This window comes from Protomyctophum bolini, assembly GCF_963924005.1.
Source record: "Protomyctophum bolini genome assembly, chromosome: 2".
Taxonomy (NCBI): domain Eukaryota; kingdom Metazoa; phylum Chordata; class Actinopteri; order Myctophiformes; family Myctophidae; genus Protomyctophum; species Protomyctophum bolini.
In genome coordinates, this window is record NC_137863.1 from 9,187,524 (window position 1) to 9,210,285 (window position 22,762).

The 22,762-nt window shown below is 43.3% G+C and overlaps 2 protein-coding genes across 3 annotated transcripts; one reads left to right on the plus strand and one right to left on the minus strand.

Moving 5' to 3' along the window:
- Positions 1 to 592: 592 nt before the first annotated feature.
- Positions 593 to 3,457, minus strand: LOC308324107 (protein LSM14 homolog B-like). Its single transcript, XM_080776033.1, has 8 exons — positions 3,108 to 3,457; positions 2,601 to 2,764; positions 2,387 to 2,516; positions 1,970 to 2,161; positions 1,660 to 1,743; positions 1,442 to 1,579; positions 1,185 to 1,320; positions 593 to 1,103 (listed from the first exon to the last, which is right to left on the minus strand). Exons 1-8 carry the CDS (start codon positions 3,229 to 3,231, stop codon positions 944 to 946), a joined length of 1,128 nt encoding a protein of 375 aa, XP_080632159.1. The 5' UTR covers positions 3,232 to 3,457; the 3' UTR covers positions 593 to 943.
- A 253-nt stretch (positions 3,458 to 3,710) lies between these two features.
- Positions 3,711 to 22,517, plus strand: LOC308328754 (transcription initiation factor TFIID subunit 4-like). 2 transcript variants are annotated; one of them, XM_080782863.1, is made up of 15 exons: positions 3,711 to 5,615; positions 7,893 to 8,029; positions 8,261 to 8,380; positions 9,784 to 9,996; positions 10,190 to 10,312; positions 11,021 to 11,110; positions 12,847 to 13,089; positions 14,634 to 14,769; positions 16,065 to 16,170; positions 16,462 to 16,652; positions 16,755 to 16,885; positions 17,361 to 17,486; positions 18,173 to 18,229; positions 18,607 to 18,726; positions 21,257 to 22,517. In XM_080782863.1, exons 1-15 carry the CDS (start codon positions 4,832 to 4,834, stop codon positions 21,419 to 21,421), a joined length of 2,742 nt encoding a protein of 913 aa, XP_080638989.1. In that variant the 5' UTR covers positions 3,711 to 4,831; the 3' UTR covers positions 21,422 to 22,517. The 2 variants fall into 2 exon arrangements, with proteins under 2 accessions (XP_080638989.1, XP_080638990.1); XM_080782864.1 differs by having other exon boundaries at positions 16,483 to 16,652.
- The last annotated feature ends 245 nt before the right edge of the window (positions 22,518 to 22,762 follow it).

The window sequence follows — 22,762 nt, forward strand, 5'->3', positions numbered from 1 at the left end:
CCCCCAGGATGCATTTGTGGATTGCCACTGAATAATTATGGTCAAAGTGAACTAATGTTTGAATGACCCCTGCCCTTTCAGAGGCTGCTGTCTGTCAAGGCCACAGAGATTGATCTGGGGAACGACAAGCCTCACGTCTATGTTAATGAGGGAGACTCTTTTGACACCATCTCAGATCTGGAGAATATAATCATCCCTGAAGACAATTTTTCTTTAAGCAAGCTGGATGACCTAGACCCCAAGTTTAGTGAATTGGCTGCCATTTGTAAACCACTGCATGTACAGGACTGCAAGACCAATCAGCAGGGGCTAGTACCCGAGATGAACATTTGCAGTGAAACCACAAATCATATAGGCTGAGGTTTGCATATGTTCTACATTGTTACTGTTATTTAGAATCCCTCTTTATCCAAATGTAAAATAAATAAAACACACTTGAATCAAGTCACTCATTTATTTATTATTGGTTGTTTAAGAACCAAGCTTACCACACAGTATTGATGGAAAAGAAAAGATCTAGGAATTCATGTCCATCTCAGTTGTGGAAAAATAAATAGCATTCGGAAGGGCTCACATCCGGGCAGTCAAACGTGCCTCTAAAATATTTACAAAAACAAAAAAACAAAAGAAAAGTACCATTACTTGTCAAACCTCAAGTGAAACAGTTAATATTTAAATAGTTCAACATTTAAACAAATGTGGTTTAATCAAGAGGTATAAACCAACTTTCATGGCTCTGAATTGAGTGCCAACTAATACTCTTCTTTAGACAATGCCACTCCCGATCATGAGAAATCATTTCAGTGCATTGTGCTTTGCGAGTACAAAGCACAATATTCCCAAGGAGACATTGGGATGAATTAAGAAAAAAATAAAGAAAGTCTAGGCTTCAAATTTTCCCCCAAAAAAGAAAAAAAAGGAGGGCATTCTTTTTCAAGCAAATTCACACCCTCCCACTACCAATTTTAGGCAGGGATCGCTGGTCAGCATTGCCTTGTCCTCTGCGCCCACGATAACCCCTGAATCCCCTGGCCCTCAGGAAGCGGCCTGGGACCCCAAATGTCTCCATGTTCAACTTTTTCTCTTCTGCCCAGGTAGTCCTCCTAAGGACACAAATAAACGGTGTTAAAGACAAAGTGAAAATATGGATTAGTAGAAAAACTAGGGGATGAAAACAAATTCACCTGGGCTTCAAGTCTGATGAGATGTTGTCAAAGAAGCATTTGGTTTTGTCATAGAATTTGTCTCCAGGAAACTCAATCTCCTCCATATCCTGACTGTTCTGCGTTTCCAACCCAGAATCCACTTTGGCTTCTCCCTCTGCTGCAAGAAAAAGCAAACGCTCCATTTACAACCACCTTTCCAAAAACGGAAGTTCTGACGACTCTAAAAGTACATGAATACACAATCTTAAAACAAAAATGCCACTTTAACAGCTGACCTTGAGACTCCTTTGTGAGATCATCTTTGAACTGAGCGTTTGCAGTTTCAAAATCAAAATCCGACTCAAATTGCAGGGTAGCATTTGAGTTTTCCACAAGAAGCTGGCCTCTGCCACGGTTCCTGCTCCTGCGACTGCCTGAATGCCAAGTACCACAATCAAACCATGCAAACACAAACTACATTACATTACTCATGTGTAAGTAAATACTACAATACCTTGTCTTCGTCTTGGCCTCTTGTTTTCCTCATTACTTTGTCCTCCTGGGACCTTGGGTGGGCCATTCTGAGGTTTTACCTGACCTAAACATGAATCATTTGAATGTCAAAAAAGTCAATAGAGAAAATGTAAACCCAATTATATACCTGTAACTGCATGAGTGACATGTCTAGGCCCAAACGATCTATTGAACCCCGAATGCACAAACATTTACAGTTCAGCACTGCTGATTTGTTTCTAATCCAAATAAATATGAGAGTGTGTACGGCAGCTCTTTTTAAAAACGCAACAATTGCCCTGTCTGCTTACTCTGTGGTACAGTCTTCTTCTGAGTCTGGAAGCCATCTTGTCCAGCGCGCTGGGATGGTCGAGCAGACCCTCTGTTCTGCTGCTGGGCTGCAGTTTGGCCCCTTTTCTGGTCGGTATTGACCATTGGAACCGTCTGGACAGCCTGCTCTACCATGGGGCTTCTTTGTACCGGAATGCCATGGAGTCCTCCTCCTAAAAGACATGGATAAGAACTAGATGGTTTCAATAGGCCTGGATGTAAGCAGTTGCCTCAAGAAATGTAGTGTAGAGTAGTTGGCAAGCATTCCAAATGTAGCTTTAACATATCAACCACACTACCTAAAGGGGGACTGCCCATAAGTCCGACCTTCCGTTAGTCCAACCTACGTGGTCGGAACAATGACATGTTACCTCTCAAAGAACAGTGCTTATGCTTACCAATGCCCAGCGCTGCTGCATACCGCTGGTTGAGTAGAGAACTAGCAGCTAACTGGTCATACGAGGGCATTGGGTCTCTATATGGACTCCAGCGTTGGTGGTATGGATTAGGTGCACTGCCAATGGAGGACTGCAACATACATAGTTAACTGTAGTTGTGATTATCATGACTTTATAATACCTCAGCACACAACAGGTTATAGGAATCATTTACCTGTACTATGGCAGGGTCATGAGGTAAGCCATGATGCACTTTGGGTGGCTCAGACACAGTGATATCCTTGATATCACTCCCTCTGAAAATTATGTATTCATAAATTTCATCTTTTGGTGGGACTGGTCTATCTGATGGTCGGCCCTCAGTCCCGTATGATTTAACTGTTGGAGAAGGTTAAAATAAACTTCATAAACTCAAACTGTGCCTCAGCTGCAGCAACACAACTCATGGTACTTTACACAGAAAAAGTTAATATGTAGGACTAGATAGCATCAGTGCTTTAGAATATAAGTGTTTAAAATATAAAGTGCAGTGTGAATAATAACGGAAGACTCTCAACATCTACATTAAGCATGCAGTGATGTGTGGCGCTTACAAGTATGCCATTTTCACTATTTTTGGTAGAAACATTTGACAATTTGGTTCAAAGTGGTTAAGAAGCAATTTAAAGGTGATAGTTGCTACCGATATAATAAGCACACATTCTGAAAAATACCAGCTTACCTTTGGCCAAAGAAACCGTGGACTTTTCTGTGTCGACAGAAGACAAAATGCCCTCATAACGAATCTGGGCCTTGGATATCAAACTTATCTTACTACCAATGTAAGGAGTTCCTCCTGTACTCATGTTTGCTAATGTTAGTTAGCTCCTCTAACGGACGCCGAGTGCTTCCAACTACAGCTAATAAAGTGGAGAGGTGCAATTAAGTATCAGCTGTGTGCCCTTTATAAGAATGCGGTGACGCACCACCCTTGTTTCATTAGGCTACACCAGAGCCAATAGAAGGCTCTTGTTATGTTTTGTAATCACCTGTTGGATTGCATTGCAATTTATATATAGGCCTTTGATTGATTGTCATTGTTGTGTTGTATTTCTGTACACTTGTCCTGTTTTTGTTTAGGTGTTATTAGTTTGTGCTGTATTTTTTACCTCAACTGTACGTCTATATATTTATTTTATATCTATCTATCTATAGTATGTATGTATTATGTATTTGATAATACAGGAGTATAAATAAAGTTAAATGCTGCATGGGTTACTTGTTTGTTTACATTTATGTAAACACAAAATAACATAACCAACCTGTTTTCAAACTGTATAGATATCGAGCTTCCATTGCCAATGCAAATAAAATGTAGTTGTAATTTTATTTGACAGGTGCCATAAACACGTTTCCAAACATTATTTTGCCACGTGTGTGCGTACATCTTTAGTACTGTATGCATAAACTATACAGAGTTACAGACACAGGTTGGGATACATGTAGCCATTTGCGTGTGCACTCATTGATGCTCAGTTGAAGTTCCAAGTACTTTAACTTGAGGATGATACAATGTTTCCTCTTAAAACGGAGGGTGTGGCGCCCTCAAACGCATTTTTTCAGCAGCAGCAACTCCACTTGCTGGGGCAAAAACACTGCAGCCATCTTGCGCAGCACATCGAGGATGACAAAACTCTCAAATTCACTTCATAGTCGTGCTGCAAACCACATTCTTGGAGCATTTAATGTCGCGTGGCACGAGTTTGCAATAGACGAGCGAGAGTACGAGTGTAAGCAATTCGTTTACAATGTAACATCTCGTGTGAAACATTTCCCGTGACATCTGCAGCCCGATGTGATTCCGTCCCATACATCCACTGAACTGACAGCTGAAGCGAGCCATTGGCACCGCCCTCGGAACGCTGAAAGCAACCAATCACAGCGCTCCGGAATCCCCGTACGGTGACGTTGCGTTTGCCATGCGCATGCGCACGTCAGCTGCTAAGTAGCTCACACTTCTCACAAGCTCGCAGGAGTGCGAAGATGGCGGTTGGCTCCAATCCGCTGGACGAGCTTCTCTTGAAAACAGCGGTGAATAAAAGAGTAGTTTGTCACATTTTGCTGTCTCTGGAATTAGTGCCATCGGGGTTGAATGACAGGAAGCCTGGTTTTAGGAGCCAGGCGGCCGTTAATCACATGGCTAGTTCCGGGACGAGCTCATGTCCAGCCACCGGGACTTGGTCAAGACGTTGCTAAAGCAGGTACGCTGTTGTAACTAGTACTAAACGTTTGTTTTTGTTCTTTGTCTCCAAAAGTGTACATGAAAGCAAGCACCCGAGCAGACATAGAACAGCAGTTGAGGTGTTAGAGTTAGCCCCATCCCATTCAGGATAGTTTCTGCTCCTTCTAAAATAAGTTTAAGTACACAGGAGAGTGTCATTAGAACGAGGTCCCCATGGTTCAGATATGGATGCATCATCGATCAGTTCGGACCCAGCTACCACGGCGCACGACCAAGGAAAGGCACTTGTTGCCAGTGCAACTTCTCTCCCAAATCACGATGGAAATGGCCCGTCCCTAGTTCAAACTTTGAATGGAAGCCAGACCATGAACTCGCACAGTTCAGGAAGCGCTGGTCGTCTCACGGGGACGACAGTGACATGTGTTCGGAGTGACAGCAGCGGTGCTGGGATGGCTGTCACCACGGCTGTAAACAGCGGAACAGCGGCCGGGCTGTCAAAAGGGCTCGTCGGTGCGATAATGCCCCCCATGTCAAACAGTGTCATTCAGACGCCGTTCATGAACTCCCTGAATGTCACTTCACCGCAGCCAGCGAGCCACACAGGGGCACACGCGGGGACACAGTTGAGACCGTCTATGCAAACCGCTGGGTCGGGTATAACTTTGAACGGGAACAACAATACGGGAACCCATTTGGCTGGTAATGCGATTGCAGCGCCAGGCGCTGGCATCCCAACTCCGCTTCCGAACAATGGTCAGCCGGCCACCGCGTTGTCCGTCAGTGTGGGCTCAAACATAATGAAGGTAGAGGCACCCAAAGCAATCATACAAGCAGGACCGCAACAGACGAACACTCCTGGAGTTTTCAGCTCTCCCAGGAGTTCAGCTCCGGCAACTGTTGCTGTCAGCCCAGGCGGGAATCGACCCCTAGCGCCTCAGATGTTGGCCCCCAGGCCCCCACAGACGTCCCCGGGACAGCCTAATATTCACAACTTGCAGCTTCCCCCGGGTAAGTAGGATTTTATCTATTTATTCATTTTTACACAATGTTGTATTATTCCGACTAATTATAATATTTTTGATAGAAAACAAATCCATTTACTTTACAGGAACTACCGGTACTATACTAGCCTACTACTACTACACATCATAACCCATCTATTATAGCTTCCGGTAACCATAATGAGTTCCCAGAACAGAAGCACCCTCTAAAAACATGAAAAGTGGCCATAGTCATTACAGAAAAGATCTCACAGAGAGCCAGATGGAAGGCCAGCTGTGTTCTGATTGAGCCGTGTCTCTACAGTTGACTCACACAATCAACACTATACAGTATACACTACCCCTTCCCCTGGTTTTTCATCATTCATTACCTCTCAGTTCCCATCCCTAGCGTGCCAGTTGGCTGTTGTTTACCCATTAAAACTAGGAAATAATCTTTGTCATTTAAAATGTAGCTATATGTATATATATATATATATATAACAACAACATACGTTTTTCAGAAAACTAATAGGATTTGTGACCTTGTTTTACATCTGAACGTGAGTTATTCTTCTCTTCTGGGAGGTCCCTGGCACAAACCATTTGTAGTTGGGGAATGGGATCTGAGCCAAATTCATATGATTTTTGGGGGGGACCGTGGCACTAAAAAGTTTGAGAACTACTGATTTAGAAGGCAACTTGTTTCAGGTCTTAATGGGTTGTTAATTAATATAGCTGATGCACCTCACTATATGAATGCACAAAATATCAGTCTGTCTGAGTGTCTGTATATCTCGAGAACCATCCGACTCCAAACCTGGCATGTCTATTGCAGAGGACCTGAGAGAGTGATGTGCTGAGCGGGAAACATATCTATTTGTCTGTCTGCCTGTCTGTCTCTTTTTTATTTATATATGTAGAGCCTGGTGCCATTATGTTAAAGTTCTGACATCATAGACTGGCCCCAAGTACCATGATAATGGGCACTATACTAAGTAATGGTACAATGGGTAGTGCATATTGCATAATAACCACCCCAGTATCATCAATGGATATGGATTATTTTATACCTCTTATTAGATTATAAATAGTCTGGTTGTTATGTTTGCCTTTTGGTTGACAGCACAAACGGGGAGAGAGGAGGATAAGAGAGGGAGAGAGCTTGATGGAAATGAGGCAGAGAGAGATAGAGAGAGAGAGTGAGTGAGAACCAGGTGAGAAAGTGGACAGGTATAAAAGACCACATAATAGTAGTTAATGCCAGCTTCTGTTTTACCCACATGCATTTCAGTGGAATCCACAATGATTTCACATAACTAAGCATTGGCTTAGTACCTGATCTTTGATGAGTTTCCCCACCTTTCTTTATGCCGTGGCACCTAGGGGTCAAGCCGTTTACTTTAGATTAGAAGAAGAGATCTGTTTCTCTGTCTGTGCACAGTTGAGTGCCGTTGAACTAAATTAGTATAACTATAATAACATAGTTTTAAAATCGTTCAAATGGCAGAGTTCACACCAACTATAAAAAAAAAAGAAATGGTGATTGGTGAAAGATATACCGATAGTTATTGTGCTTAGAGTGAACAGCCCTTTAATCTTGCGAACCACTGGACCAATCAAGCTCCACCTACTGTGTTGCGTTGGGTTGTGTTCGGACGGTATAAATGAACGGGGGCGAATGCAACACAATGTTGTCAGTGTAGCACCCTTCATTGATTAAAAAGGGAACATTCCCTGCGTTGACGCTGACGCGACGCCCTATGGCTGCAGTGGTGCTTTGGCATTTACCAGTTTGCTTCTTGCCCAGGTGCACTGATTGGAGAGACAAGTCTGATTTGACAATAATCTGTATTCTTTCATTGCCTGATGATCTGGTGGCTGGTAGTGGCAATTCAGTGGTCTGAAAGCACAGCGATTAGACAAATGAATTGATTTAGTTTCTTTAATTAAAGTGTGTGGCCTAGGCTAGACTCACATCTGCTTTGCTATAACTTAAACTTTTACTTGCTTTTAGATTTCATCATCTACAGCAGTTTTATATTTAAAAAAATGGGGGTCACAGACAGTCAAAGAATCCCTACCACATCAGTATTTCGAATGGTAATGGTCAGTCATTATTAGCAGCATGTTTGAGAACCAATCAGTGGACAGTTGACTTCCACACTGATGATGCCAGTTTGTCTTTTTTGTTTTGATTTGTGAGCACTGTATTGGGGTATCATAAAGGGGCATAACTGCAGTTTCAATGAACAATATCAATCACTATTCGTATTCGTAGGTCTGACTTGTGTTTGTGTCTCAGGAATGGTGCTGGTGCGCAGCGAGAGTGGGCAGTTGCTGATGATCCACCACCAGGCCCTGGCCCAGATGCAGGCCCAGGCCCAGCAAGGAGCACTGGCCCCTCGACCTGGCACACCAACAAACATGCCTGCTGGCCAGGTAAGACAACTTACTACATCTGCTAACATAACCCCTTGGCCCAGAGCAACCTCCTTTTGAATGCAACATACACAGCCCTTGTGCAACCCCATCTCGCTTTACTGCGTACAGCTCAGGCAAGCAGCTATATTTCAAAACATTCGCTGAAATATCGTATTAGATTGTAAGTAGCACATGTGTCCTCTCATCGTAAAATGGGTGTATTGTAACTTGCTATGTGGGCCCTTTAAGACGCCTGGGACCTCCATAATCAGCAGGCATGTGGCTCCCAGTGCCATCATCAGACAGACTGCTCCATCTCCCACACCCATCTCTGCCACCACGACTCTCCACAGACCGCCTGTCCTCCAGGTAAGCCAAGCTCTTTGTGAGTATATATCTCATCTTGTTTTAGTTAATCATTGTGGCCCTTATTTACATGAGATAGGGGCTGAAGTCTTTGACCTCTGTTTGTCTTATGATAGAGTTATACTCTGGGATCTCATCGAGTATATCGTAGACCACCGGTACACAGATCGGTGCCGGTCCACGGCACATGTACCGCGAACCAAAGGGAATTCCACGTTTTACGCGTGGTGAATCTATAACCATGCGTCACCAGGATTTTCCAAACAGCGGTGAAAAGTTGACTCGGCTGCAAGTTTAACTAAAGTTTTCCACCTGTCCAAAGTCATTTCTAAAAAAGACCTAACCCTTTTTTGTTAATCATACGGTCCCTGTTGATATTATAACGGCTTTTAGGTCAATGATATAACATTATGTTGTGATACATAATAATATAGCAGCCGGTACTGATTGCCAGTCAGCTGTCTTCCATGTTTTGGTAGGATGATGTGCTACACACCACACCGCCGCTTCATCTCTCATAGCTAAGGGGTCCTTAACATTGAAGTACCGTTATACCATTAGTTTGAAGCAGTCTTCTTCAACAACTCCATTTCACAGATTAATAAATGATGTAATCCCATAACTGATGAAAGAATTAAAATTAAGAAAACAAACAAAAACAAACATCAATCTCAATTGCTACTTGCCCGATAGGGCTATAGTGTGGCTTTGCCACTGATCATCAGCATTGTGGTTTGTGCGTCTGTGGTTTAGTAACTTACAGAACTATCGATAGCCGAAGATTGCATTGATGTATAAGAAAGCAGCTGTTTATTGAAGTAGTGATGGAGAATTTCAAGTGGAGATGCCATCTCTGCATGCAGCAGCTCAGTAAAACTTCACACAGTCACACAAATTATGAGTTCAGGACTGAATTTGTTTGTGCATAAAATAACGTGGCATCCTGAAAGCCAGCTTTTTTATCTGCCATGTTGCTAAACACTAGAATAAATCATTATTTGAAATGAAACAAACATTCATGTGAGTGCAGACAAGAACAGAGGCCAATTTCCACAGTGTGTAATATTGCAGGTTGACAACACATCTAGCATGAGCAGAGAACCCGTGTGAATTGTCAGATGTGATTGTGAGCCATATCTTTCAGTGTTGGATTGTAGGTATTTGACTTTTGGTTGTTGGTGGGACCAATGGTAGTTGTTTGGCTGGGCCAGGAAGAAAACTGAACAGAGGAGTACTGTAGTCTGGGTTGACAAGTTGATGGTGATATTCAAGTTCTACAGCAAATCAATCTATAGCTGAAATATCAACACACACAGTGGATGTTTAAGTGAACGCCCTGAGGTGAGGTACTGTACTTGGAAAACATTATGAAAGATCTAAGTAGGAATGAACTTTTCTTTACCCAGACCTCCCCTGGGGCTGCGGTGCCAGGCATGACCTCCAGGACTGTCACCCAAACAGCTGGGACCACTGTTGTTACCTCAGCAACAGGCATGACCTCCAGGACTGTCACCCAAACAGCTGGGACCACTGTTGTTACCTCAGCAACCGGCATGACCTCCAGGACTGTCACCCAAACAGCTGGGACCACTGTTGTTACCTCAGCAACAGTGAGCAATGTGAGTTAAGTCTCATGGAGCACACAGGGCTTGGCCTCTGCACAAAGTGTTGATTGTAGTATTTATATCGCCGTCATCATTGTAGACACAGGTATGTTACAATGTAATACCTAATAGTAATAACACGTCTGCATGTACATTTAAGACTGAACTCTGTCTTTCTCAGTCTGAATTTGTTATGTGTTTCTGGTAGGAGACGATGGAGAACGTAAAGAAGTGCAAGAATTTCTTGTCTACATTGATCAAGCTGGCGTCAAGTGGGAGACAGTCTTCAGAGACAGCCGCCAATGTTAGAGGGCTGGTGAAGGACCTGCTGGTAAGCAACCATCACAGAAGACCTAACACGTTTCTTAAAGGAGAATTCCATACTAAAAGGCTTTCTTACCTTTCTTTGTAGTTGTTATGTCCCCATCAAAGAGGTCCAGGTGTTATTTTGTGCAAAAGCGCCTTATTGGCTATTTCCCCTAACATAAGCCCTAAATGAATTAAATTGAATTGAATGGGATGTATGGGGTGTTGTGCTAATTCGCTTATTTCCATCGCCCAAAATTATAATCTTTTTGTATATATCCTCTCTTCATAATGTAAATAATAACCCAAGCGCCACACTTTACTACTTATTTCGATGGAAATAAGCGAATTAGCACAACACCCCATACATCCCATTCAATTCAATGCAATTAATTTAGGGCTTATGGTAGGGGAAATATCCAATAAGGAGCTTTTGCACAAAATAACACCTGGACCTCTTTGATGGGGACGTAACAACTACAATGAAAGGTAAGAAAGCCTTTTAGTATGGAATTCTCCTTTAAGGTCCACTTCTTAAGGTCCACTGACTGTATTCTTCTTTCGCATATCTCAGGGACATTCATAATGACTACTGTAAGTTAAATAAAATGCTTCAAATTGACAATAACATACATAATTGTGTCACAGCTCTTTATAATGAACACTGTTTTGAGTTTTAGGCAATCTAATCGTTTTTAATCCTCATTTTTTAATGCTGCTTTGGTTATTGTAGGAAAGTAGGCTGGAAGCCGAGGACTTCACCAGCAGATTGTACAGTGAGCTCAACTCTTCACCACAACCTTATCTTGTGCCTTTCCTCAAGGTAAGGAAGCAACTTGTATTGGTATTCCTACAAGTTGCTATTCCTATGGGGGAATAGACTAATGCAGGGGTCTTAAATGTTTCTCAGGCCAAGGACCCCTTAGGGGCAGCGGTGGCCGAACGGTTTGCGGAGCGGTCTTGATATCGGAAGGTCGCTAGTTCGTATCCCCGGACCGGCACGTTAAAATTACCACCGTTGAAGTGCCCTTGAGCAAGGCATTGAACCCCTACCATGAAATGTTCTATGAGCAGGGCCTGGCTGTAAACAAGTTCTTGAGCTTAGTCCAGTTACCCTGGGTAAACATGGTAACTTTGCTTTGCTTTGCTTAGCTGATTGAGGGAGGGAGAGAGACCCCCTACTACATATTGTGTAAAATGGTGTTGCATCTAGTCACTTCATTTTCAGATCTTTTTTTCAGGTGTGTTTTTTGAAAGCCTTCTATTCTGTCATATGGCTTCATGGCATGTGTATTGTGGTCTTGTATAGAAGTGTTATGTCTTCTGAGCTCAGAAATATTTATGCCAGACATGCAAATTTTATGACCCAGACATAATCACTGGAATTTGACAGTATACAGTATGCCACTGACTGATTGGACTGCTGAGTACACAATCTCTGGATTGCTGGACAGTGTTGTTTTGTCTTCTGCATCCATGACAACTCCTGAATCCCCTGGCCCTTAGGAAGTGGCCTGGCACCCCCCAAACGTTTTCTCTTTGGAAACATCAAGAACTCTGTTTGTGTCAGGCAGTATATTTGACAGATGAGGTGAAATGATGGATTAGAAGGAAAATTCACACCTGTGTAAACTGAGCGGTGCAACTATACATTTATTGTTATAGTTACTGTGCTCTGTAGGGCCGGTCCGTTTCCGAAACGGTTGAGAAATGAGTTACCATGTGGGGGTCCCCGGGGGGGTGCGTGTGGGGGTCCCCGGGGGCCCAGGGCTCGTACTGTAGTGTACTCTGTGCCACTTTACTCTGTGCTGTACTTTACTGGTCACTTTAGGTGTTGCAGCTTTCCGTGCTCGGACATACAGACAGACAGACAGAGACAGACATACGGACACACACAGCTCCGTAATGGAGCGGAGGCACCGCTCAAAAACAAAGAGATAAAACAAACGACAATAAGGGCCTTTCTCGGCCCCACCTCTCTCCCTTTGTTTATATTGTCTTTTAGGAAACAAGATGGCCGCAGCACCAGGAGGGGGTGGGGCGGAGGTGAGCGGGTTGGGTCGGCATATGCCCTTACTGGGCTGTGTTCACAAATTCAAGACACCTGTCTTGCGTTTGTCTTGTGTCTGTGTTTAATGGCCGCCCATATGGTTTGATTTTTGTTTGATGGGGGAAGGGGGCAGAACACATCCATCAAAGCTGTGTTCAGACACAAGTCAGGTGTCAGACACAAGGCAAGTGTCTTGAATGCAGCCCAGTAAGGTCATATGTCGACCCTGCCCGCTCAGCTCCACCACACCCCCTCCTGGTGCTGCGGCCATCTTGGATCCTAAACAAAATATAAGCAAATGGGCAGAGAAAGGCCCTTATTGAGCACTCACTTGGACTTCAAGTATGATGACTGTTCTCCGCAATTAAGAAACAATAATTACCCAGCGGGTGATATGGATCACACATAAACTAAAAGCTGGTCTGTTGAAATAGCTCAAATATATTTAAAATTCACCAGAATGGGAAAGGATATTAAACTATCTATCTACCTTTCCATATGTCTTCCAGAGAAGCCTCCCAGCAGTGAGGCAGCTGACCCCAGATTCAGCAGCCTTCATTCAGCAAAGCCAACTCCCGCAGCCCGCCGCTGGACCAGCCTCCTCCATCACCACCACCACCACCACCCCCCCCGCCACCACCGCTACAGTCCTTCTCAGCGGCGCAGGTCCTCGCCTCACTTCCCCGGTCACAAGACCACAGCTGCCTCAGCTACAGCCTGCCATCAGCAAACCAGGGCAGACAGCCCCACTGGTAAACGGAACATTTGCCTTCACAGAGAATATATAACATAAGTTAGATTTTGTCCGAAGAGCCATCTGAAAGGTGTTTAAAGTCAAAATCATCTACTAAGCAAACTTCCATTAGTCTCCATCAGGATAGCATTATTCCACATGCCTTAATTTATTCACAGATGGTTTCAATACCCTTTATAACGCTTCAAAGCGACATTGGAAATGTCACTGCGTAAATATTAGTCTGGAACCTTGGTGGAAGATTTATTTCCAAGGGGCGGGGTTGCAAACACATTCCAACGTCATAGCAAAAAAGTATAGTGGGTGCTGATTGGTCACCCACAACTCTGGGGTGATTCAAACTGAGGAGTGCCCGACCATCAATCTCATCAGGTATTTATTTTTCTGTAGCAGATTCGTCTGGTTTCCAGGCTATAGCATTTTAGTGAAGTGTGAATGAAGCATGAAACATTTCAGCTAATTTTTGTTATATCCAAGCTACGTCCAGCTACTATCGACTCTGGTTGCAGATCTCTCTCGCTCTCTCTCTCTCTCTCTCATCATCATCTCTTCATTTTAATAGTGGAAGAACAAACAAGAATATTTAATTAGTAGGCAACATTTATCTAAGAAAGAGGACGTGAGTGTGCATGTGTGCCTGTGCACATGCGCCAGCCATCAGGTGCCCAGGGCATGAGGTACAAAAAGTGAGTCTAAGTAAGGAAGCATTGTTTAGCCCAGTGGTTCCCAAAGTGGGGTCCGGGGACCCCCAGGGGTACCTGAGGGAGTTCCAGGGGGGACCCATCTATTTTGTTCATGTTCATAAAGTGCTAAAGTGTTTAAAGCAGTGGTTCCCAAACTTTTTCATGTCAAGGACCCCCAAATTGACGCTACTTAGCCTGTGGACCCCCATTTGAAAAGATATGCCAGGGACCCCCATAAGAGAAGACATACACATTTAGACGTCTACATTTAGACGTACACATTTAGACGTCTACATTTAGACGTATACATTTAGACAGTGTCCCCCCCGAGTGCCTCCCCAGTGTCCCCCCGAGTGCCTCCCCAATGCCTCCCCAGTGTGCCCCCCGAGTGCCTTCCCAGTGCCTCCCCAGTGTGCCCCTGAGTGCCTCCCCAGTGTCCCCCCGAGTGCCTCCCCAATGCCTCCCCAGTGTGCCCCCCGAGTGCCTTCCCAGTGCCTCCCCAGTGTCTCCCCAGTGCCTCCTCAGTGCCTGCCCAGTGTCCCCCAGTGTCCTCCCAGTGTCTCCAATAGCAATACAAGAGCAATAATACAAATTAATCTTAATGTATTAATCTTATTAATTAATGAATCAAATTAATTAATGAATCAAAATTGCGGCCTGTGCCCAGCACCATGCCAAAGCTTTTTCCTGCAGGAAACACTGCTTGTGGTTGTAAATATATTGTTATCCGTGTTGCGAGGATGAGGGGGTACCTGGAAAAATATCTACCCCAAAAGGGGTACCTGGTCCAAAAAAGTTTGGGAACACCTGGTTTAGCCTACTCTGTCGCTAGTCGCTGAAACATCATGTTCATTTTCAGGTATTCCAACCTCAGCAGCAGCAGCCGGGGGCAATACGGAGACCTCCAGTTAGTGTGTCCTCGACGCCCATGGTGACCCTCAGGAATCAGGCCCCAGGACGCATCATGCTGGGTCAGCCACAGGTGCTCAATTCAGGTGAGTCAGCATCAGAACTACTGTATACTGCGCAAAACCTGTCATTTGTTTTCCTGCTGCTGTGAGGTGGTAGTGCACCTGTGCATGTTGTGGGTTATTCGGGTGATTAGCCCATCTACCTGTCACTGGCCACGTTTACATGCAGGCTGATCATTCCGAATAAATACTTTAGAATAAAATACTTCTGAAGTAATGTTTTTTGCTTCGAGTTTCCATGGGAAATGGTCATTCCGAATGAATGTTTACATTGTCTTCGGTGTGATACAAGCCATGACACATGTTATTTCACGTGAAACTACGCCATCTGTTGGACACATAAAATATAGGCAGTTCATTCAGTAGCCTATGTCTCAACAATACAAACATTTAGCCTACAGATGAAAGACCATACTTTGAAATCCCATCATTTCATTCCGCAGCAGCTTTTGGACTGCTGGTTGGATAGTAGCCCTGGTCCAGTGCTTACAGCGAGTCTCTCTCTCGCTGTAAGCACTGGACCAGAGAGAGAGAGAGAACACACACACACACACACACACACACACACACACACACACATACACACACACACAAAGCAGTAAAACATTGCATACGGTATATCAACTTTTCGCTGCGCGCCTCACAAGGCTATTGGATTTATTTGTGCTTCGTCTTTGCACAATGTCTTTACACATATTGTGTAAGTAAGAGCTGATCTACAGGCTGACAACGTGCCCCACATAATGGCGTATTCTTGGGACTGTGTGTGTGTGTGTGTGTGTGTGTGTGTGGGCTGACGCCATTGCGTCCTCTCTCCTCCACTGTCTTTCTGTGAGTCCCCGATGCACTATATCAAACATGTTTGAAAATGATCATGATCAACTCGGGACGGTTGGATCTTTGAACACTCACAGACCAGGGGGATCATCAATCATCACTGCATGCTGCAGCCTGCTCCACGTTTTTTTTGTGTGGATTTTGGATCTGCAAAATGCACTAAATAACGCGCTCCATGTGCAAACTCCTCGGCGCGCCTTAGAGTTGGTGCGCCTTGGAAATGAGCATGCTCAGAAAGACCAGAATGAACTTGCATCCGAAGCAGTGTATACATGAGTCCAATTTTCTTTCAATCGCATTGAACATCGGAATAATCCGGCCAGTGACATCGGAATGGTTTTTAAATCGCATCGAGCATTTTCATTCGGATTTAAGTTTTTGTATGTGTTTACATGACAACGTTTAATAGGATTTAACTTCTATTCGGAATTAAGAGGGGTTGAAAGACCTCATGTAAACGTAGCCACTGTCTTTCTCTACAGTTCCTATGGTGAGACCTGGTTTGGTGCCAGCTACTAAACAAGTCCCTGCTACAGCCCTGTCGCTTGCTCAAAAGAACAAACTGAAAGAAGCCGGTGGCACTTTCAAGTAAGGGCTGTTCATTTTGTGTGAAAATAAGTTTAATGTCAGATTTGTACATGTCATTGTCATAATAGAACAATGCTAAATATTGGCAAAGTTCCCCTTTGCACGTGTTACAGATTTTACTTGTGTTGAGCTATCACATAGAGACTGGACCTTTTAAGTTAACTATTTAGTTTTTGCCTTTGAAATAGCAGATATACAACCCCTGTGAGCTTGCAGCTTGGCTATTATAAAATATTTTGGAACCTCTTTTAATTATTATTATAATTTTATCTTTGCACATGACCAAAATAGGGATGTTGTCTTTGTGACCAGGGATGATGATGATATTAATGATGTGGCGTCCATGGCTGGAGTTAACCTATCTGAGGAAAGTGCCCGCATCCTCGCAACCAATTCTGAGCTGGTGGGAGCAGTGACACGCTCCTGTAAAGACGAGGCCTTCCTCAGCTCCTCCGTGCTGCACAGAAGGATGCTGGACATATGTGAGATACTGTAGATCCACACGTTTGTTTTCCTTCCATCCATTCATTCATCTGTTTGTCTCTCACTGTGTCTGTCTCACTGTGCATGTGTCTGTTCTCCAGGCAAGAGGTTTGGGGTAACTGAGCTTGATGGTGAGGTGGTGACCTATGTCTCCCACGCCACTCAACAACGGCTCCAGAACCTTCTGGAGAAGGTCTCCCAGGTGGCCCAGAAGAAGAACTTCAATTTCAAGGTTTGAAAAATCTTGCTTGGCTGTTGGACACAAATGGAAAGTCTTCAAACATATTATTGAGGGGTGCTAGCCCCTCCAATGATTAGCCTCGTGTAGTGATACTAATATCACTGCGTGGATATTAGTCTCGTCCCTCTCAGCATTCGATTTTTCCCCGCAATGTCCCGTCCCATATTTGAATACTGGGCACTGGTTGTTTATAGCCTGGTTCCAGGCAAATCTGGTTGGCTCGTCACCACTTCGGCCGTGAAGTCCTCCCACAATTGAGAGGGCCCAGACTTAATCTGCCTGGGGCAATATGCATTGAAGGCAGATGAAGGCTGGCTACGCGAGGCTACCAATGCATGGCTTTCCGAAATTACGTCATGTGGCAGCCAAGTTACTGGACTTTGTTTGTTTAGAGCCTAATTAAAAATAACCGGTCGCCAGCCAAGTCTATGGACTTTATCTAATTTAACTCCGTCTTCTGTTTCAGGAGGAAGGTTGCTACGAGCAGAACAATGACGTTCGGGCTCAGCTTAAATTCTTTGAGCAGCTGGACCAGATGGAGAAACAGAGGAAGGAGGAGCAGGAGAGGGAGATTCTCCTGAAGGCAGCTAAGGTACCAACAGAGAACAGACACATATGATATGACTATATACATATTTCTGTGTGGAGACTGTAGTTGGAACTTACTTTGTTTCTCACAATACAATCACATAAACGGGGAACTGTAATCCCATGAAGTGATGTCACAGCCAATTCACACTAGCAGCGTCAGGAAAACATTCTGATGGAGTAGTGGAGTAGTTGCAAGTTGTCCATGGAGATTTTCTTGTAATGGTCAGATATTATGCAACCCCTTTAAAAAAAGAAAGATGCATGCTTTGCACTGTTAGTCTACCTTAGCCCATTTGTCTTTTATGGTTTTCTGAAGTTATCTTTTTATTTTTCTTTATCATGTGGTTGACATAAGTCAAGGGGCATCCCCTTTAAAAAATAATCCTGAGGCCAAATATATAAACAAGGTTTCTCTATGCATAGTATAGTATCAATGTCATTGTTTAGCCTGTTCAACTTGGTACTATGTTGACCCCTAGTGCAAAGGGAGACACATGACAGCCTTTAAGTACAGTGTAGCTGATGGGTAGTCTGTATAGAAGACATTGTATGAATCATCCAGGATTGAATAATTGCCACAAAGTATTCTACTCTATAATATCTGGATTCATGAGTTGTTGACATAACACTGTTGAAAAGGACATCAGGAATTGTATTGTATTAACCCGCACTGTTTTGGTCCTGTAGTCTCGAGCTCGTCAAGAAGACCCAGAACAGCTGCGTCTGAAGCAGAAGGCCAAAGAGGTACAGGTCAAATTGGATGTGGTGAAGTATATCTGCAGTGTGTTAAACACACTGTGTTTGTGCATGTCCACTCCTCTGGTTATGGCTGTGTTGTCCAGATGGATGTGGTGAAGTATATCTGCAGTGTGTTTGTGCATGTCCACTCTAGGGCTGACCTAGGGTCAGTGCCCTAGTCCACTCCTCACACTGGTTATGGCTGTGTTCTCCAGATGCATTGTGGGGGCTGTAGTCCACTCCTCACACTGGTTATGGCTGTGTTCTTTAGATGCATTGTGGGGGCTGTAGTCCACTCCTCACACTGGTTATGGCTGTGTTCTCCAGATGCATTGTGGGGGCTGTAGTCCACTCCTCACACTGGTTATGGCTGTGTTCTTCAGATGCAGCAGCAGGAGCTGGCTCAGGTGAGACAGAGGGAGGCCAACCTGACAGCTCTGGCTGCCATCGGCCCCAGGAGGAGGAAGAAAGTGGATTCTGGATCTTCTGCTGCTGGAGCGGAGGTATTCTAACTAAACACCCACATCACACTGGTTTACCATCATTTGTTCATTACCTCTCACTTGTCATCCCTGACATGGCCATGCACACCTGTTATTGTCAGTTATTTAATGCAATTTACCGATAGAGAAATATGTTTGTATTTATTGTCATGCAGTGAAATGACAGTGGGGTTGAACACTTTTGCAAGTCACTGTTTGCATGTCACATTCTCCTTAAGGGGCTGAGCCCCCTAAGGGTCTGGTCCTAGAATCGCTTCTGATATGAACTTCAACACCCACATTTACCAGGTTTCTGATATGAACTCCAACACCCACATTTACCAGGTTTCTGATATGAACTTCAACACCCACATTTACCAGGTTTCTGATATGAACTTCAACACCCACATTTACCAGGTTTCTGATATGAACTTCAACACCCACATTTACCAGGTTTCTGATATGAACTTCAACACCCACATTTACCAGGTTTCTGATATGAACTTCAACACCCACATTTACCAGGTTTCTGATATGAACTTCAACACCCACATTTACCAGGTTTCCCCGTCATTGTCTCTCAATTCACATTCCAAGCGTATCAGTGGCTCTTGTTACTGCAGCACAGCACCTATGCGTGGTCAGTTGTTTAATGCAGCCTTGAATCAAATCACCACAAAATATAGTATTTACTGTTTTACTCGATGGACGCTGCTTGCTCTGAACATTTTTTGCATTTTCTTCTCGTAAATTGTTACTTTATGGGCCTATTGTTGGGGAAACGCAGGATACAGGTCTGCTGACATAGTGGACACTGACACTGTGTTTGCCTAGGATAGGGGTGTCAAATTGGTGGTGGCCCTGCAGGATGATTTTGGGATGCCCTATTCATTCTTTCTTCCCATGTACTACTGTATGTATCAGTACTGTAGCCGTTCTCGTGCTGCTCACTTGCCACTACTGTATGTCTTCCTACCTACCACGCTCTGTAGCCTGCCCCGTGTGTACTTGGGAAACAATAGACGGTAGTTAACCATCCATTCCATGACTCGTTAACCCTCAGTCTGTCCAGGGCTGGAGAAAACATAATTTAGTCCTATTTCCTTCTTGTTACAAACCTATAGTCTAGGCCAGGGAATAATGGATTGTGACTATAGGGATGTCCCGATCATGTTTTTTGCTCCTGATCCGTTTCCGATCATTTGATTTTGAGTATCTGCCGATATGTGACATACTGTAATAGTCCGGCAGCCAACAGGCTTCTTTTGTTTAAAGTGGGAAATTTGGTATATAGTTTTTTTTTTATTGGCCTAAAATATTGTCTATATACATTCATGAATCCACTTGCTGACCGGCTGATGGTATTGAGCAATCTTTATAGGGGGATATATGTGACCATACCATTAACATCCTTGATTTTAGCCCAAGGAGTGTTTTTTTTTGGCAAAACTAATGCTTGGAATGGATTAAAAACCATGAAAACCCCCTAGTTTGACACATACGTATATAGACAATATTTTAGGCCAATGAAAAAAAACAATTGTCCCACTCCACAGAGTCCACACCCCCGGCTGCCGGACTAAAAGGTTTGGAGAGTTAAGTCTGTTTTATTGAGACTGCTTCTTTCCTTTTAGGTTTGCATGATTTTTACTATGAATCCTTTTTAATAATGCATGATTTTAGGACATTATTTTAGAAAATGATTTTAAACAAATGGAACAGAACAAGTAATAAACCAAACTGAACCTATCCTTGAGTTTAAATGATACCTAACCAACATAAAATAAAAGTAACGACAAAGATCTAATCTATCCCTGACTACGTTAAACTTACCAAAAGTAGTTTACAAAAAGCTGGCGCCTGTACCACTATTACCACAACAGTGTTTGATCAAAGCCAAAGCATATCGAACTGCTTAGCAGTAGCAAAACAATCAACCACTGAGAACTTTCAACATTACATTATCAAAGGGTGGACACAAAACTCTCCTGAGGTATAAAGTCATAATTGTGATCGAAAAAAAAAGACAAAAAATGCCAAATGTTCTGTGTATCGTTAAAAATGTCCTTAAACTACTCAGTGATAGAAATACAGTATTTTCCGTAGTATGTGGCCGTTCTGTAACCAGCAAACACCTGGTAAGGGTGCTGATTTGCTCCGACATTTAATATAGCAATTAGACTACTGTAATTACAAAGGCTTTTGCCTTTTCTAAAGAGAGAGAATAGAGCATTCCTACCTGTAAATGTTGCGAGTGTCAAGTGTTCATTACCCCTGAGCAGCTTACTTACCAGATGGCTAATCTCAAAATGTGTTTTGCGTTCAATCTCTCTAAGGGCCGATTCATACTTCTATTTTAGAGCCGAATAAATGTCGGTTCTGCGCTGTAGAGCCTACAATTTGACGTAATTTGAGGTTCGGGGGGGGGGAGGGGGGTATCGTCCTACAGTGGACTCTTCGGTGCTACTGAACGGTACAATAGGAGTATGAATCGGCCCTAACTCTCTCAGTATTGTCTCTATGTCATGTTCCTCTGTTTGTCTCTGGCCAGGGCTCGGGGACTAGTCCCTCGGTTTCGGGTGGCGCTGGTCCATCTGGTTCCAGACCCGCCAGGCAGCGAATCACACGCGTCAACCTCAGGGACCTGCTTTTCTGTTTGGAAAATGAGAGATTTACCGGTCACTCCCACTTCCTCTATAAGGGCTTCCTAAAATAGGCCGACAACAACAGAAAAGAGGTAAAGAGTGACGTGTGGAGAGAGAGGGCAACACTCCCACAGTAAAGAGAACTCTCTGAGAGACTGATATGTAACGAGGGCTATATGTCAGGGACTGTGTTTGATATGGCAGCCAATCGGATGAGCACGTCACCAGAAAGTCTTTTTACTCTGGCTTACAAGATGGACTTTGGTTGTTTGGTCACCCTCTGCTTCTCATCCCAGGCTCTCTACCTCCCTCAAACAAAGCCCCTAACTTCACTCCTTTTACAATCACTTTCCTGAAACTGTAAAGAATAGATTCTATGTTTTTACGAAGAAAGATTTTATGTAAGAATTACACAACAACAAAAGACTTACTGTATAAATTATACACTGTAACATAATACAATTGATTTTATTTTTTGATTTTATCTATATAGGGCGGCCATCAATTCATTTTATGGGTTTCTCCCCTTTAACGGATTTCTGAATTAACTCTGAACTGTGTAATCTACTGAGATGCCTTCTTAGCTTAAGCCATAACCGATAACCGATCTTGAGTAACAAAACAATTAATCAAAATGTTTCACTTGACATGACTAGTAGTTCGTTTTTCTTTCTTTCTTTCTTTCTTTGGCTTTCAAAATTCATATTTATTTACCAAACTAAAGTTATTTATTTAAACAATGTGTGGGACCGCATCTTTATGTTGCTTCAGTTGAATACATAATTATTAGGAGCGTGTTATTAGGAGACTAATTATTTCTTAGTGGTTACATGGTATGTCCTGGTTTGTAGAATTTGAATAAGCTTATGTCCATATAACATATACTGCTATACCAAAAGTCAATCACTCTGAGACTTGAGAAACTATTTTTCTAATAACCAACATGCATTCTTACTATTTTGATATTCAACTGACTATGTTCTCCAATATTATGACTGGACACGCTTCACTTGTAGTGTGCTGTTGGACAGTCCATATCCATAACTTCAGAACTCTGAAGGAGAGTTTCTCTTGTACATTTGTAAATGTTATACCTAAAGTTTTACAAAGCAATGGTTTTGTATAGTGTTGAGAGAATCTACCCATACGTCGATAGCAAAAACACGATTTTTCTGTATTGAAGAGTTTGGAATAAAACTGTGATTTTGCAATAACTGTTTTTATTGGTTGTTGTTGAGATTTGAAAGTGCTGGCACACAGAGTGTGATACACATAATAATGCACTAGAGGGCAGTGTCACTACACCAGAATATACATTATGCAGCATTAGGAACACTGACTGGTCTGTGTTAGTGGTTAGGGTGTGAACCAGGTGGGCTCAAATGCCTGACAGCGGATACCCAGTTCCATCC

Bases quoted from the DNA above. Each gene is read 5' to 3' on its own strand.
- LOC308324107 (XM_080776033.1), bottom strand. From the start codon at position 3,231: ATGAGTACAGGAGGAACTCCTTACATTGGTAGTAAGATAAGTTTGATA. The intron at 2,765-3,107 runs GTAAGCTGGTAT...CTTCTCCAACAG, and splicing joins CACGGTTTCTTTGGCCAAAG to TTAAATCATACGGGACTGAG. The intron at 2,517-2,600 runs GTAAATGATTCC...TGTATGTTGCAG, and splicing joins ATGACCCTGCCATAGTACAG to TCCTCCATTGGCAGTGCACC.
- LOC308328754 (XM_080782863.1), top strand. From the start codon at position 4,832: ATGGATGCATCATCGATCAGTTCGGACCCAGCTACCACGGCGCACGAC. The intron at 8,030-8,260 runs GTAAGACAACTT...GGGCCCTTTAAG, and splicing joins CAAACATGCCTGCTGGCCAG to ACGCCTGGGACCTCCATAAT. The intron at 11,111-12,846 runs GTAAGGAAGCAA...TATGTCTTCCAG, and splicing joins ATCTTGTGCCTTTCCTCAAG to AGAAGCCTCCCAGCAGTGAG.